This window comes from Trichophyton rubrum (genome assembly GCF_000151425.1).
Source record: "Trichophyton rubrum CBS 118892 genomic scaffold supercont2.6, whole genome shotgun sequence".
Classification (NCBI taxonomy): Eukaryota; Fungi; Ascomycota; class Eurotiomycetes; order Onygenales; family Arthrodermataceae; genus Trichophyton; species Trichophyton rubrum.
The window spans coordinates 553686-568561 of NW_003456423.1; the positions used below are offsets into that span (position 1 = coordinate 553686).

General features: G+C 47.2%; 6 protein-coding genes across 8 annotated transcripts; 3 read left to right on the plus strand and 3 right to left on the minus strand.

Annotated features, from left to right (window-relative positions):
- Positions 1–1261: 1261 nt before the first annotated feature.
- Positions 1262–2293, plus strand: TERG_05616 (uncharacterized protein; the record flags this gene model as incomplete). The annotated part of the gene is made up of 1 exon (XM_003233694.2): positions 1262–2293. The coding sequence occupies one exon, from the start codon at positions 1262–1264 to the stop codon at positions 2291–2293; it is 1032 nt and encodes a 343-aa protein (XP_003233742.2).
- Positions 2294–3590: 1297 nt separating this feature from the next.
- TERG_05617 (uncharacterized protein) lies at positions 3591–4965 on the plus strand (the record flags this gene model as incomplete). 2 transcript variants are annotated; one of them, XM_047750006.1, is made up of 3 exons in its annotated part: positions 3591–3711; positions 3777–4784; positions 4955–4965. In XM_047750006.1, the coding sequence occupies 3 exons, from the start codon at positions 3591–3593 to the stop codon at positions 4963–4965; spliced, it is 1140 nt and encodes a 379-aa protein (XP_047606649.1). The 2 variants fall into 2 exon arrangements, with proteins under 2 accessions (XP_047606649.1, XP_003233743.2); XM_003233695.2 differs by lacking the exon at positions 4955–4965 and having other exon boundaries at positions 3777–4903.
- A 379-nt stretch (positions 4966–5344) lies between these two features.
- On the minus strand, positions 5345–6688 carry TERG_05618 (uncharacterized protein; the record flags this gene model as incomplete). Of its 2 annotated transcripts, XM_003233696.2 has the most annotated exons (4): positions 5345–5719; positions 5785–6338; positions 6399–6543; positions 6599–6688. In XM_003233696.2, 4 exons carry the CDS (start codon positions 6686–6688, stop codon positions 5345–5347), a joined length of 1164 nt encoding a protein of 387 aa, XP_003233744.2. The 2 variants fall into 2 exon arrangements, with proteins under 2 accessions (XP_003233744.2, XP_047606650.1); XM_047750007.1 differs by lacking the exons at positions 6399–6543; positions 6599–6688 and having other exon boundaries at positions 5785–6360.
- A 2087-nt stretch (positions 6689–8775) lies between these two features.
- On the plus strand, positions 8776–9925 carry TERG_12315 (uncharacterized protein). Its single transcript, XM_047751289.1, has one exon. The coding sequence runs from the start codon at positions 9594–9596 to the stop codon at positions 9912–9914; it is 321 nt and encodes a 106-aa protein (XP_047606651.1). The 5' UTR covers positions 8776–9593; the 3' UTR covers positions 9915–9925.
- Positions 9926–10353: 428 nt separating this feature from the next.
- On the minus strand, positions 10354–11507 carry TERG_05619 (uncharacterized protein; the record flags this gene model as incomplete). The annotated part of the gene is made up of 4 exons (XM_003233697.1): positions 10354–10603; positions 10711–10860; positions 10927–11356; positions 11414–11507. The coding sequence occupies 4 exons, from the start codon at positions 11505–11507 to the stop codon at positions 10354–10356; spliced, it is 924 nt and encodes a 307-aa protein (XP_003233745.1).
- An 889-nt stretch (positions 11508–12396) lies between these two features.
- TERG_05620 (uncharacterized protein) lies at positions 12397–14736 on the minus strand (the record flags this gene model as incomplete). Its single annotated transcript, XM_047748466.1, has 1 exon — positions 12397–14736. One exon carries the CDS (start codon positions 14734–14736, stop codon positions 12397–12399), a length of 2340 nt encoding a protein of 779 aa, XP_047604448.1.
- Positions 14737–14876: the final 140 nt, after the last annotated feature.

Genomic DNA, 14876 nt, shown 5'->3' on the forward strand with positions numbered 1-14876 from the left:
TGAAATCCCCATTGATCTGCGGGTATCTTGCTTTTATTTTCTGATGCATATGCTATTCTCGACGGGACCTTCCATGTTGAATCCCGATGTCCAGGCCAAGTATTGATGACATTTATGTCTTCCAACCGCGTCTTGGTAGACTCCGCCCAGCTGACGCCTATAGCATAAATGTTAGATGCTTCATCCTCTGACATTGTGCTTGTTGCGATCTCAAACCTGAATACGTGGTTCCATAGTCCACTCCCACAATTATTTTGTGGCGAGAGCCTGTGTCTAGCGCATCGCTGTCTTTCATTGAGCTGGATATTTGGCAATATGCCTCAAATCAAAAAGTGTAGGTGCTGGTGTAGAGGTTTCCAACAACCGCAGATATCAGGAATTGTAATATATCTCCTCAGCTCAGTGTAAGCTGTCTTCATTCCTGTTTGCTCATTTCTCTACACAGGAACACAAGGGGGTTTAAAACCTTCGTTAGTCCCTGCCCACATACAGGCATCTAAACACAGCCTTCTAATATCACCCATGCCTATCTCAAGTCATGAACCCCGCAAGGCCGAGCACATCTGACAAGGCTGTGATAACGGGCTTGGACGCCTTGCATCATGCAGCTGTTGCCCGAACATTGTGACAACCGACTTCGTTAAGTTTCCACCAATGATAGCGATGGTCAGACGAAGAGATACCGCAGCACAGCAAATTGATAAAAGCAATCATGCAGACCAGCCAAGGGACAATGCAAACGGGCCTAAAGAGATAATAGGCTCTCTCTGTGTTCTGAACCTTCACTTTCGTCAATATTCGTGCAGCCGACTTGCGGGGAAGCAAGTGGACTATCATGCCTGCATAGCCAGCCTTGTCCAAAGTCTTTGATATATCACACTCAAGAGCGCAAGCTCTCTGCACGATATTCCACGCTTCTATCTAAGCTCTGCTGACTGGATGGCTGTGGTGGGGACAGTGAGCGCAAGGGCTATTAATACTTGTTGACCGATATCTCCTTACTTCAGTTTACGCCGCCCTTTCGAAAGAAGGCTTCGTTTTTCAATGTTTAACTGGTACGGTGATGGGTAAGTCTTCACGTCGGAACTCAAGATCCTCGAGACGTCGGTATTCAACTACTTATGAATTTGAACTAAGGCCTGGATACCCATTAAGCTATCTAGAGGTCAACCTTGCCCCCCGATGCTGCCGGTTTCCAGTCCATGGTTTTTATGACATTCATAGTGCTTGATGATTTGAATGCTGATGACTTGTATAGGGTATGGCTGCGAAATCATCCAAAGAGCCGAGCATGACTGAGCTACAGGGAGGCCGGCCAGGGTCTTCGAGCAGGCTCAATGATCCAACAGTTGTTGAGATAAAGCCACGCCAGCATGAGAATGGAAAACCACTAGCTGAACCTGAAAGCGGCCCAAAACCTCCACCAAAGAACGATGAACAGCCGCACAATGGGGAGCCAACAGGCACAGACAATCGTGGAAATGTTTCGGCAGACAGGCCGCAAGTACACGGAATCCCGGATGGACATCCGTATGATCGTGGAGTCCGGGTCACCCACGTTTGCTGTGAGGTAGAGTCTGCACCAACAGGGAGTGCGTGGTTTTCATCTCGACGTTCCAACAAGTCTCGCGAGCAGGCAATGGAGCAGGAAATCCATCAATTACGATCAGAAATTGGACGCCAGCGCCAAGTCATTACTGAGCTACAAGAAGGAAATTCATTCACAAAGGATGAAAATTTCCAACTGCGAGGGAAAATACGAGAGCTCAATGGCTTGATCCGCCGGACACAGGAGAGAGCTTTTGGAGAAATTGGCCAGGGGAAATGGGCTTCCCAGCCCGACAGAGATATCCGTGATGACCTCTCTTTACTTCAACGTCAACTAAGAGACTGGAGCAAAGAGTACGCTCTGGATTCCGCAAGTAGCCTGCAGGCGTTGAAAATGAGCGAGGAAGAAAAAGACGAGTTTCTATGCAACTTAAGCAAGGTGGTAACACTCAGTGAAAATGGTAGTATCCCAGCAACGCTACGGTCGGGGAAAATGGAACGCCGACTACCATCTATCCTGCTAAACGCCCTAGTGGCTCATGATATCTATACTCAGATATTCGACGACCCTTTCTATTTCTTGGGCCAGACTAACGGCTCAGATGACCAAGATTCCTCAGTTGATGGAACTCCCCTTGTTAACGAGACTCTAAACAGAATCTATGCAGAACTAAAGAATCGTATGAAGGCTTCCTTTCTCACCACATGTTATATAAGACCACTAACATTTTGTTTGTTCCCATAGTCGATGAACGGGAAGCTCATATCTGGCGGTCTCAGTTAATTCGGATATACAATCCACCAGAAGGGAGTGCCCTTGGTGAGAAAGAAAAGCTAGCAGCTAAGAAGATCCATTCCCGAGTCCATCGTTGCAGTGACTATTTTGCCACTATCTTTCATACGGGACCAGCAAAATATCTCTTCCGAAAGATTCCCAGTGACCAGGAAACAACCCGCCTTAATAAACTCCGGGATATATTTATCGATGCCGGTGAGCTATCGTCCAGGCTTTGGACTCAACGAACTTATATGAAGAGTCAAAACCTTCCATCCTTGAAGTTGGAACAGTTCAAAGTCTCCTCCCCGTCCATGGAGGCCCATCCTTCTCAAGGCCTAGACGATGACGAAGACAACAAGTTAGACGGCTCGAGGGTAGAAGTTGTCATACACCCCGCTCTTCTCGCCTTTGGTAATGACGATTGTGAGAATTACCATATAGCCCGCGTCTGGGCTAAAGCTGTGGTTTTGCTAAGGGCGACAAGATGATATATGCCTCCATGTATTTATGTATTATCTGTCTTTTTAACTTCTACATGTCCGCATTTTCGCACTTCCTATGGCTGGCTGCTGTGGTTTTACTTTCCCCCTGAATCACACCTATAGCAACCGTATTATTAGGTACCCAGCCCCCCTAACTAGTCAGTGCAATCAAATGCTTGAATATCCACTAGTTAAGCCTTTGCTAATCCGTGAGGCCCAAACTTGCTAAAAAGAAGCTTTCGGAACTCCTGGACTGTACGAAGTGTTCAGCTCCATTCCCTGCTCAGCTTTCTCTCTCATAGCAAGTCTCTGCTGCCCAAGTCTCACTGTGAACCAAAGTCAGGTAGGCTGTAACTAGTTTACAGCAACGATCTACCGCTCACCACAATGCACATGACCACGGAGGAGGGCGGAGTCGACCCCTCACGCCCTCGCTTCACCTCGCTTCAGGTTAGCCGAGTCCGTACCATGCGGGTGAGTTCAGGCACGCCTGATGCCTCATGCACGAACATGGTTGAGATGCATGCACTCTCACAGCCTCGCGAAGAGAGAAGTTATCTCGTTTTAGCCTCGCTGCGGCCAAGGCACCCTAGTTATCGCCCTCTTCGTATGACGCATGGGCGAAATTCAAAGGCAGGCTTGTCTAGAGAGGCTTGTGATTGTTGCTATATAGAGAATCAGAGAACCGTTTCTCATAGCATGGCAGCAGAACTGATCAATATCACACTTGTTACCGTCCACGTAACTAGTATCAAAGAATATACTTGTCCATACCACCGACCATGAAGGAGCGCCAGAAGGCCTTTATTGCGGTGATGGGGGTGACTGGCTCGGGGAAGAGCACTTTTATACAGACAGCTACTGGATCTGATGATGTCCATATTGGCCATTCGTTCAAGTCTTGTAAGTTACAACTATCATTGTGGTTATTGGTCATTGCTAACATGTGTTCATATGTCAATATTTAGGCACTGCAGCTGTCTCTGCCCATACATTATCTCTGGACGAATATGACGTTACTCTGATTGATACCCCTGGGTTCAACGACACATTTCGCAGTGAGACGGAGGTTCTCAAGGAGATTGCCAACTGGCTTGACTATACATACCGCAACCCTCCACACGTCATGCTCACAGGCATAATCTACATGCAATCAATAACTGACCGTCGCATGTATGGCTCTACTCTGCGAAATTTGAAGATGTTTAGGCAGCTTTGTGGTGAAAGTCCTCTACGCAATGTGGTGTTCACCACAACTGGCTGGGGCACTGCAGAAAAGTCAGGAGAGCTATCAAAAGCCCTTGAAAACCAAGAGTCTCTCCGGTCAGATCCCGACTTCTGGGAGCCAATGATCAGAAGAGGATCAACTATGGCTAAATTCGAAGACACTAAAGCCTCTGCTCTGGCTATTATCATGAGCATTGTTGAGCGCAACCCAATTCTCCTCAAGATTCAGGAGGAATTGGTAGATGAGAACAAGAACCTCATTGACACCGCCGCCGGGCACACAGTTAATGAAGAAATGAAGAGGCTCGAAGAGAAATACACGCAGGACATTGCCAAAGTTCAAAAGGACATGGAAGAGGCCCTTGCTGCTCGTGACACCGAATACCATGCAGCTCTCCAGGAGGCCAAGGAGAATTATGAGCGTCTTCGTGATGAAGCTCAACGAGCCCGGGACTCTCTACAATATGAAAGGCGTAATGAAAAACGACGCCTCACCAATGAGATAGAGGGTATGAAAAGGCAACTTGAGCGAGACAAGAAGAAGCATGAGGAGTATTTGGAGCTCAAGTTCAAGGCCCAGCAGATTAATGAGGAAATGAAGTATGAAGAGATTGTCAGGAAGCTCCGCGCAAACGGCCATCTTCTCCGGGATGAGGAACGCCAGGTCTTGGAAATGAAGATCCAAGAACTGGAGGCCGCATCTGTCAATGGAGGAAATGCTGTCAATGGCAATGGTAAAAAGAAGAAAGGTAAGGGAACCAAACTCCTAATTGGGCTTGCACAGGTCTTGGGAAGTGTCACCATGGGCTTACTAGGGTTTCCCATGCTCTTTGGAGATCCCATTGGGACCCTTGCTTCAATATTCTAATAAACCTTTCCTGCCTTTACTTTTGTAACTATCATTCTAACTCGTATGAAGTAATATACTAGGAATGTAATAAGGGTAGTAAGATAACATTACAACACCGATCGTGGATGGGCAATGACCAGGCTGTAGTTTAGTACTTGCTATTTTACTTTTCTCGGCTGCAATTAAAAATATTATTAGTTTGTTACTATCCGCTATTCGAGAGTCAAGTCTTTATTATGAAAGGTAGCTTTGATGATATTGAGCCAACAAATTATATACAGGAGCGGTAAATATAATATATGCATGGAGATGGTCTGTACCGGCTAGTGCAGCAAATATTAAAGGTATGCCTTCCAGGCGTGTGCAAGTAAGTAGTCTATACTCATAATGAAAACAACAGGGCCGAGGTCCAGCCTAAGCAAAGGATATAAAACATGGTGGCCAGTCATTGGTCTTTGTTCAAACTCCAGAATCGTCCTGAAAGTGACCACTTGGGTTCCAATAATTGGTTTTATCTGAGTGCCAAGCATCCCATCTTCGGCAGTTTTCTTGCATGAAGTCGAAATCGGGATTATTTAATGTCAAAGCCTTCAAGTCCTCTTTGCGTTCAAGAACCTGAAGCGCCAGTCCTGCAGACGCATGCCATGCAATATGGCAATGTAGCAGCCATGAGCCCGGGTTGTCTGGCTTAAAAGCGATGACAATGAACCCACCAGCAGGTAATAAAGTAACGTCTCGGCGCGGAGGATTGTCAAGTTTGAGGTTGACCTTCGTAGAGTCCCAAGGTTCCATAGATTGCTGTAGAAGCACGAAGTCATGGCCATGCAAGTGAATCTATATCATCAATGTTAGCTGTAAGGGGATATTGTTGTCAGGGAGATGATATCACATTGACTTACGGGATGGGCGACAGCCACTTGGGAGCTAAGTGGTTTTAATTTCTTCCCTGTGATGACGAGATAAACCCACTTATCGTTGACATAATCGTCCGCTGGATATACTACCCATGTTGAAGGGAAGCTCTCCTTGTCGAGGTTCTTGATAATAGGCTCGGAGTAATTAATCCACATTGGGGATGGTCCAAACTCCCAGTTAGAGACCAGGTTATCTGTGTCAGGATATCCAGGGCGATGCCATTTGCCCAGTTGTACATCGGCAGGTTTCTCGAAGGCACCGACCATATTGAGGCCTGGGTCCGGGACGGTCCATTTCACTTTAGGTACTAACTTTTCTGGTGGCTCGTCACGGCAGTCTAAGGAGAAAGCCCCTATTTCGGTGGTTGGAGATACTCCATCGTCTTTGTTGTAATAAATAACGCCAGTTCGGTCATCAGTGCCTCTGCCCGGGGCAAATTTTGAACATCCATTGGCGGGAGTGGTTCTAACCCAATATCTTCCATTCTTCTTTGCCTCCTCTTCAGATAGCCCTTCAAGGATAATGTGATAGCGCTGGCCTGCACAGACATACTTAGTCATGTTGAGTTACGTGGGGCATAAAGTGAAATATCACTTACCAATTCCAACAGCGATGTGGTCAGTCACATAAGGCTCAATTGGAACAAAGTCTGACCCAGCAACTTGAAATTTATGGCCGTCAATAGAAAAGACGAATGTCGTGGCAACCGACGTATTGATCAGTCTGAGAAGATACTTTTTGCCCTTTTTAGAGTGTTAGCAGGTTCCAATAATTGAAGCTTAGGATAGCGGCACTAACAGGTTTAAGGACAGTACGGTATTTTTTCTTCAAATCACCAGTTTGGTCGTAATCGCCTATCGAAATATTAGCAATCAGTAGATTTAGCATTAAATTGTACACGTTTGGCAGGGAATTTTACCCTTCCCGTTCAGGATAATACTGTCCATCGCAGGGGGCTTTCCTTCCAATTCCTTGTGATATTCCTCAAATGCACTACTGTGGAGGTGATCTGTCATCAATAGTGGGTCAACAGCCTTATCATAGCCCGCTGACGTTGGCCCATGGATTGTCATTGGCCCAAAGAGGCCATCTGCATATTGTAGGGAATAATGACTGTGATACCAGCTGGATCCATACTGGCTAGCCTTGAATCTGTAAGTCATTGAGGAGCCTGGAGGGATAGGACATTGAGTGACGCCTGGTACACCATCGTTAAACATGTTTTCCATCATCCGGACTCCATGCCAGTGAATAGCAGTTCCGTTATGTTTCAACTTGTTGGTGACAGTAATTTCTAACGGTGACAGTTAGTAAGTTACCTCTCATGGTTTGTTGCATTTAACTCAGGGTTGACATTACCAAGGTCATCTCCCCAGCATGCCTCTAGACAGGATATTAGCATGATATCAAATGTAAAGTGCATATCTATCATTTGGCCACTCACGAATCCACGGTCCGGGATATTGCTTATTGAACACTTTAGCTTGGTCAAACATTGTTCCGTCCATGTTCACAGACTCATCTGTTACTTCTAAGTGGTACTAAGTGATAACAGTTTAGATCCATTTCAATTTGCTTTAAGAGGGCAGGTTGCAGCTTACCTTCCGTGTAATCCCTTGAGGAACATATTTATCATTGTCTGTGTCAATGTTATATTCTGTGATATCCCCTGGTTTTGATCCAACATATTTTAACCAGTCGCCATTCTTCTTATTGGAATACGTCCAGCCTTTCATGGAGGGATATTCACATCGAATGATACGAGTGTTGAGATCAGTACTGGGAAGGGGATTGAACATAGGGAAATCATCCCTGGGGACATTCCTTGAAGGGGCTCCGTGAGGTTCCGGCCATGCCAGCGCACTTCCGATATAAAGAGCAGCCAAGCCAAGACGTTTCAGTGTGGAAAGCGGTATTAAATTGAGAGACGCCATAGTGCCACACTCAAAGAAAGAACGCAAGCATTGAAGATGCCGCACTGTTCTTAAATGACACTGGTGCAAGTCAAAAAGACGAAAGAAGACAACTGTGGGTGATCGACGTTATTTATCAATCTCATAGATGGGCCTCGAAAATAAAAGGGATTTTTATAAAAAAACCTTCCACGAGACTGCGGATCCTATCATTAGACAAGAGAACACCCCTACATGCCCAACGTAAACTTCAGGAGAGCCAGAGGCTAATGGGTAACTGCGGAGTCATAATGATCCCACAGACCAGCCACGTTTTCCACCCCGGTCATCCAGATCTGGAGGTATAAAGCCGAGTCAGAAATATTGTGGCTGCCTGCTTCAAGCAAAAGGAATATTAGACCGAACGAGATTCTGGCAGAAGACCGGAGCTCCGTTCATGGTTCTGAAGAGTAATGGTTCGAAAGAAAGCAATTGGCTTTACCGTCCAAGCGGCAAACCTGATGGAAGCCCGATGGGTTGCTGAGAAATGAGACCATGGAGATCCAGGACTATCTGAAAAAGCAAAGGTAAAAAGAGGATGGAGACAGTTAACAGACGCATTGCGGCTTGCAAGGCGATCCGCCCGCATCCGAGCAGGCATAACATGTCTCGAAAAAACTCGTAAGTCCTGGTACGGAGAACGGAGTACAAGCTAAGTTCTTGACAGTTAGACCTCTGTAATCATGCCACTTCATCTAGTGGTACTCGGTGTACAAAGAGAGATTTTCCATGGCACTATACGAGCGGACATTATCACTTCTCGAAGAAAAGTCAACGCCATATTGCATATTTTTTTGTTTCGACTGCTCGAGGTGTCAAGTCCTTGTCAAATGCTGCAGCCAAAAAGGCTGATATGAAGTTAGTCCCAATCAGCATCGGCTGGACATCCTTGTTCTCCATACATACGCCTGGTTCTCAGCCGCCAATCCTGGCTGGTGTGGATGGAAATAGAGTCCTTGCAACGGAGGTTAAAACTGCCGCGGGCTTGTTTCCGGGCGCTCTCCCGCGGGGCCCCGGCTCTCGCTGCACTTTGTCGTGCATCGTACACACGAGCTGCTCGGTTGAAGCGATGTTTCCCCTTGGCTCAATAACTGTCCGGCTTGGTTGTTTCGCTGGGGAGGCCATGAAGCAACAAGCTGAGGTTAAGGCGGCCGAGGAGTGAGTTACTTACATAATCACCCTTTTTCCCTCTAACTCGACGTCACCCGTCAAACGTCAAACGTCAACACACTCGACGGCCAACAGCAGCAGCAGCGGTCTCCCGCACTGTGGCCATCCATATACACACCCGCGGGCTGGAGCGTTTGATTTTGCTGCCAGTTGATGGCCGTCTCTTATTGCGAGGGACTCCCTGTCTCAGATGAAATCCTACCTTGCACCTTCAAGCTTTGTGGTGCTGTTGTGCTGATTCCCTATAGGTCAACAGCTTTCCAGCAAATTCGACATGCATAGACATAAACCCTTAGCTTCACCAGTTTCTGTCTAGTACTCCGATGAATCGAAACATGTCGTCTGCGTGATTCAATCGGGCCCTGCATATTCAGCCTTAGGAAGAAATCGGCTGAAGTTGCACTCCATACTACTCCTTCAGCCTGTTCCAACTGGGACTGCACAGGTTGAATGTTGATACGCGAAGCATCTAACAAAATACTGAATTTGCTGGAAATTGAGCTGCACCAGGAATTCTCCCTGTCATACCACTGGTTTGTTGCCGCAGATCTTGTACGCCACCAGCTTGATTGCCGTCCAATCGACAAAATCCGGCTGTTCTCTAGCGGGCTCAACATCCTTCACATAAGATTTTCCAGACAGTAACCGTGGTAAATGTATAGTGGAGCAAAATGCTACATTCCCTGCAGCACGATATAAATAGACCTTTCTCATATTCGTTCACCCTTTTCTTCACCCCGAGAGACAATCCCTGGAGCTACGTGGTGTCTGGATCCGTCGGTGAGGATCAACACCATGGAAGGAAATACTCCATAACGGAGCTGAGCTCCCCGTACTCTTACTGTAATGCATTGTCCTCATGGAAGTGGCGAAGAGAATCAACATCGGCGCTGTCCCGTACAACTAAACATACCATTAGCTCTACGGGGTATATAGATAATATATGCCGTGACACTTCCCCATTTCATTGCACAAAAAGTGGCTCGAAGTGAAGGAGAAGTGACGAGTGCATTGCTACGACTTGAGACGATGGAGAAAGATGCTAAAGGTTATGCCGGTTCGGGCTTCAGAAAATTGCTCGATCTCATGCCCGAGTAGCCCGCCTAATCCGAGACGGAATGTAGCCGGGGGCTGTTCTCCATACTGCTTACAAGTGCTTAATATCAAGGGACCATGTCGATAATAATTTTTTCATTACGTAGCAAGTAAGACAAGGTATATGACGTATGATACAGCACGCGGTCAAAATGTGGAGGATGAAGGAAACAAATAATGAAATGAGAGCAACGAGCGAATGGACTCCCAATCATTATTATATCTGTGACAGTTTCAAGGCAATCTTGAGATCCTGATCTCTCTTCGAGAATGTCTTAGCAAAAGTTCCACAGCATATAGAAAGGGTAAATAATCTTACCTGCCTCTACACCCTTTTTAACTGATAAAGCATAAACACCCAATACCCATGTAAAAGACTAATAGGGGGTAGACAGCGAGGACCACCCGGTTCTTGACGACTCCCGAGCCACCCAAGATACTCACTCCCGCCGCCAGGGACCAGGCCACGAGGACGAGATAAACAGGAATGCGGGCTATAGTAGGAATGTTAAGAGCGCTTAGGAGCGCAGCAATAACCAGCGGGAATAGCGTATAGCCGATGAGACAGACGGATTGAAAGAATGAACTGAAGGTTGGCGTTAGTCGGGTGAGTCGGTGTTAAACGGACTGAGATAAAGCAAATGCATCGCCGCGTAACGCAGCTGAAGCAGGAAAAGTAAAAACAAAACTTACATATTCCCACCGAGCAACTTGATCTGCAGCGTGACAACGGCTTCACCAATCCACACGATGCAGAATACTCCCGAAAATACAAGGCTTGACTGGTCACCTTTGCCCATTGAAAGGAACATACTCAGCAAAAGACAGAAAATTAATGGGCCCCTAACAGGTCATCGGACGTTAGCCAAAGGTAATACCGAAAGGATGAATGGGTCAGGAGAGCTATACCAAAGATCCCAGTTTCTAAGTCCTTCACTCATCCCACCTTGCAAGACGACATCTGCATCTGGCAGTCTGCTCACGAGTCCGCGCAGAGCCCCAATACTCTCACTGCCAAATCCTGTTGCCTCACCTCGTTCCGCGGATCCTCCACTACCTCCGCCTCCGCGCATCATCATGCCACCAAGTAGGTATTGTGGCCAAAGAACTTGTCTCATCTTCTCCCATACTGCTAGGAGATCTCGGGAGAGCGTATCCCAGACAGACTCATCAATTGTATTTTGTGGTGCACGGCGGTCTTCTCCGGGTATGGATGAAGTGAGGTATGAGCTGGATACGGGGTTTCGCGAAGCTCCTCCAGCAGCCGAGGATGACGAAATGTTTCCAGTTAACGGTGTACGGTCAGTCGTCGAGCCCAGCGGATCGTCAGCTTCGATGGCTACATAGCAGCTGTTAGAACTAACATATCAAGAGTTGGCATGGGATAAGCCCCTACCGTCATCAACCAGTTCATGGTCCAACACCGAGTCCTCGTCATGCTCTATGATAAATGGACTTTCTGTCCGAGGTCCTCCGCTGCCGCTGGCCATCTCTGGTAGGAAGGAATTTTAAAATTGATATCGAAATAATTGGCTAGGTATCTATATCGTAGGTGGTTGATGGCCGGTTGTAATATGCTTCAGAGAACGGGCAAGCTGTTGACGTGGCTATTAGGCAGCTCCGTTTTGCGATCGTTTCCCAGGAACGCCGTCTCTGATCCTCTGAAGGAGCCTGCTGCCTATCTGTCTAAGCTCCAAATCCGATGGACGTGGTCAACAAAGTTTAGAATGAAAAAGCTGGTGTTGCCTGCACTCGAGCTGCGGCCGGTTTACTGTCCTGGCTTTGCGATTTGGTTCCTGGAGTTGAGGTCGAGACAAAATGGTCACGTGATTGATATCATGCAGATATCCAGATGCCTGGCGGCTTAACGACATGACATTGATATTAACCTGGTACATGTATAATGATGCATGAATGTAAAAGCAATCGCTCCAAGTGCTGAAAGGGTTGATCAATTTGAAGTATTAAAGAGAATATAATAAATCACAACTAAGAAGGAAATATGAAACAGTAAAGCAATTAAACTATAGGAAGCCCGATATCCAATCCCGAGTGCCTCTCACGTTCAGCTAGCATTGATACTAGCTGGATTCAAGACAGCTACTTATAATGCAATTATGGTCAAAAACATGAAAAAATTTTAAAGGAGCAAAGTCTCACGCCATGCAAACCCCGGTTACCCCTTATCCTTCCCAGCACCCGCCGTTATTAGCACCTTTAACCATCATTATACCCATGGAAACACGATTACTGTCAGATGCAAGTCTCGCCAGAGTTCCAACACCAGATATATCCCCCTGATGCGAGTCTGAACCCGGAAAAACAAATGAAGCGAGAAGAAAAATCGTAAATAGTCCGTATCGTGATAAGCCAACGCCATCACATGGCGTCGACAACAACTAGAGTATCAATGGCATTGTTGACAAGAAGCTGGATTTCCATCCTCCACCGTTGATTCTGCCAGAGATCTTTTGTCCAAAACTCCCAGCTGAACTTCCGGGATCCGCTGGTAACATCAAACTGTAAATCCCAGTCATAGACACGAGCCATTCCGCTAGGAGTGGCCCCTGTAGGATTTCGTTTGTGGCTAGTTCCTGCAGCAGCACCTGTAGCACGAGTGTCTTGGGTAATGACTTCCATGCCCTGCTGGATCCTCCATTCCCGTTGAGCCTGCTCTCCTGCACGCTGGGCAACCGCTTCCTCATCCTCTGTTTGGTAGAGGCCGCATTTGTTGCATTCTGTGCAGGCGGAACCCGGAATTATTCGGAAATGCTCGCAAAAGTGTTTGTAGCCTTCTGTCTCTTCGCCAACCTCGTCATTTTCAAACTCTGCATTTGCTGCACCATCTAGGAGTTGGATGCTCCCTCCGCCATTGTTGTTTCGGCCATTTGATTGTTGTCGACGTTTCGGCCCAAGTGCTTTGCGGCATATATAACACATAGAATAACCGCACACGCAGGTAAGTTTGTTGCATCCTGAAGATTTGACGAACGACAGCCCGCAACATGGACAAGTGCGTTTGATAGCTGCCGTCCGAGCCGCTTCCACTGTCGTTCTTAGAGACTGGAGTAATGGCTCATGGCATGTATGTGGATCGTTCCATGCCTTACGGCAACGCATACAGCTCGCTCGGGAACATTTTGGGTTCCCACATTTGAAACGTGGTGATCGTCTCCTCAGGCAGATATTCTGCAAAGACCTGTGGAAAATGGTCCTTAACGCAGAGGGTGAAATGAGGAGAAGAAGAAGGAGAGGGAGTAGAAAAAATTGAAAAATATCAAGCAGTAAGATGGACACTGCTATACTTGTAGCGAGGCTGGCTTTGCGGAATTGCCAAGTAATCCCTTTCACCGATGGGTGAAAAACGGGATCTACCTCTGCATAAGAGCAGAAAGGGCAGTGAATTAGTTTCAAGTTTGATTTGGCGAGAGATTCAGAGGCAAGACGAGCCTCAAATTTCCGGTATGTTTCCATTCCAGATCTCTCTTTCAAGATTGCTCTCTTGACAAGTTCGGCATCCAGCGTCCCTTGGCAAGTCCCGTTCGCAAACGGCGCTATACACCACAGAGTTGACTTTTCAGGACTGATAGACTTATCCCATCCTTGCCCAAAGAGGGCTTCTTGAAGTGTACGCTGTATGCAGTTAAAGCAAATGACATGGCAGGCCTCAGAGCATGTTGATATCTGTTCAAATGTAACATCCGAGAAGCAACAATCACACTCGTAAAGAGCATCAACCACCTTTGCTTCTGCTTCATTCAGGTCTTCGGCTTTCCTAAAGTCTTCCTCGACCTGTGTCTCTCGTCTGTGATTGACTAGCGGAAGCAAGTATGTAGAATGAATCTCTTCGTCTAACTCCGCACACCCCGTACCTTTCAGAACGGGCTCAGGTTCGTCAGTAGAACTTCTCTGCCAAACCAGGTATGGAGGCGGATCATCCTTATTCGGTGCCTTCTTCTTTTTGAAGGAGAACATGTTCCCTAATGTAACACGCCATGATTTCCGAGATAGGTCCAAAAGAGTTGGCCTCGCACGAATGTACGAGAAGTTTCCTTCTGCAAGGACAGCGTCAATTGTACTTCTGCTCAGAGATCGAAATTCTGCGGCCAGAGCTGCCCTGGCAGCGTCTTTGTATTGATCGCTCCGGAATAGTTCTTCCCTGGGAACTGGTTTGTTCTTAGCCTCAGGGCCACCCTCTGTGGTAGAAAGGGTACCAGTTCCCCCAGAAGCAGGAGAAACATTCCATCGCCCCTTGACCCATTCTGATCGGTATCTTAATAGCTGCTCAACACTAACTTCCAGCCTGCTTTTACCGTCGAACCGTGTAAGCAGCTCTCTGAAAACCTCTGGATGTATGTCAGGGAATATTCTGGCTAGTACATTCAGCGCATCGTTACGTTCTCGTAGCTCACGGTGATTCTCGTCTTCCGTATCGTGCGAACCAGTCAATATATCAGCTGCTGGAGTCGTGGTTGTCGTTGCTGTAGTGGTGTTGGTATTGGACTGCGAACCTGGAGCGAACGGGTCGCTGCGAAGGGCTTCTGCGAGAGTGGACGAGGCCGTAGGGGACAGCTTTACGGTGGTAGCAGTGGCCGGAGAAACTACCTTTATAGATCTCGAGGAGGAGGACGCGGTTGAAGGGGAGGCTGAAGATGATAGCGGTGCTGGCGTTCGTTTATTGTTGCGAGGTGTCTTGTTGCTCAGGAGAGAGAGTACCATGATAGGCGATCTGCTGCCTCATTCCTAGGGAAAAAAGCATCGATAACGAGAATATGGAGGCGGCAGGCGAGACGACGGGTCGACATAAAGATAAGTCTTGCAGGGTGATACGTACGCCTTTATATTGCCTCCCCGAGAGA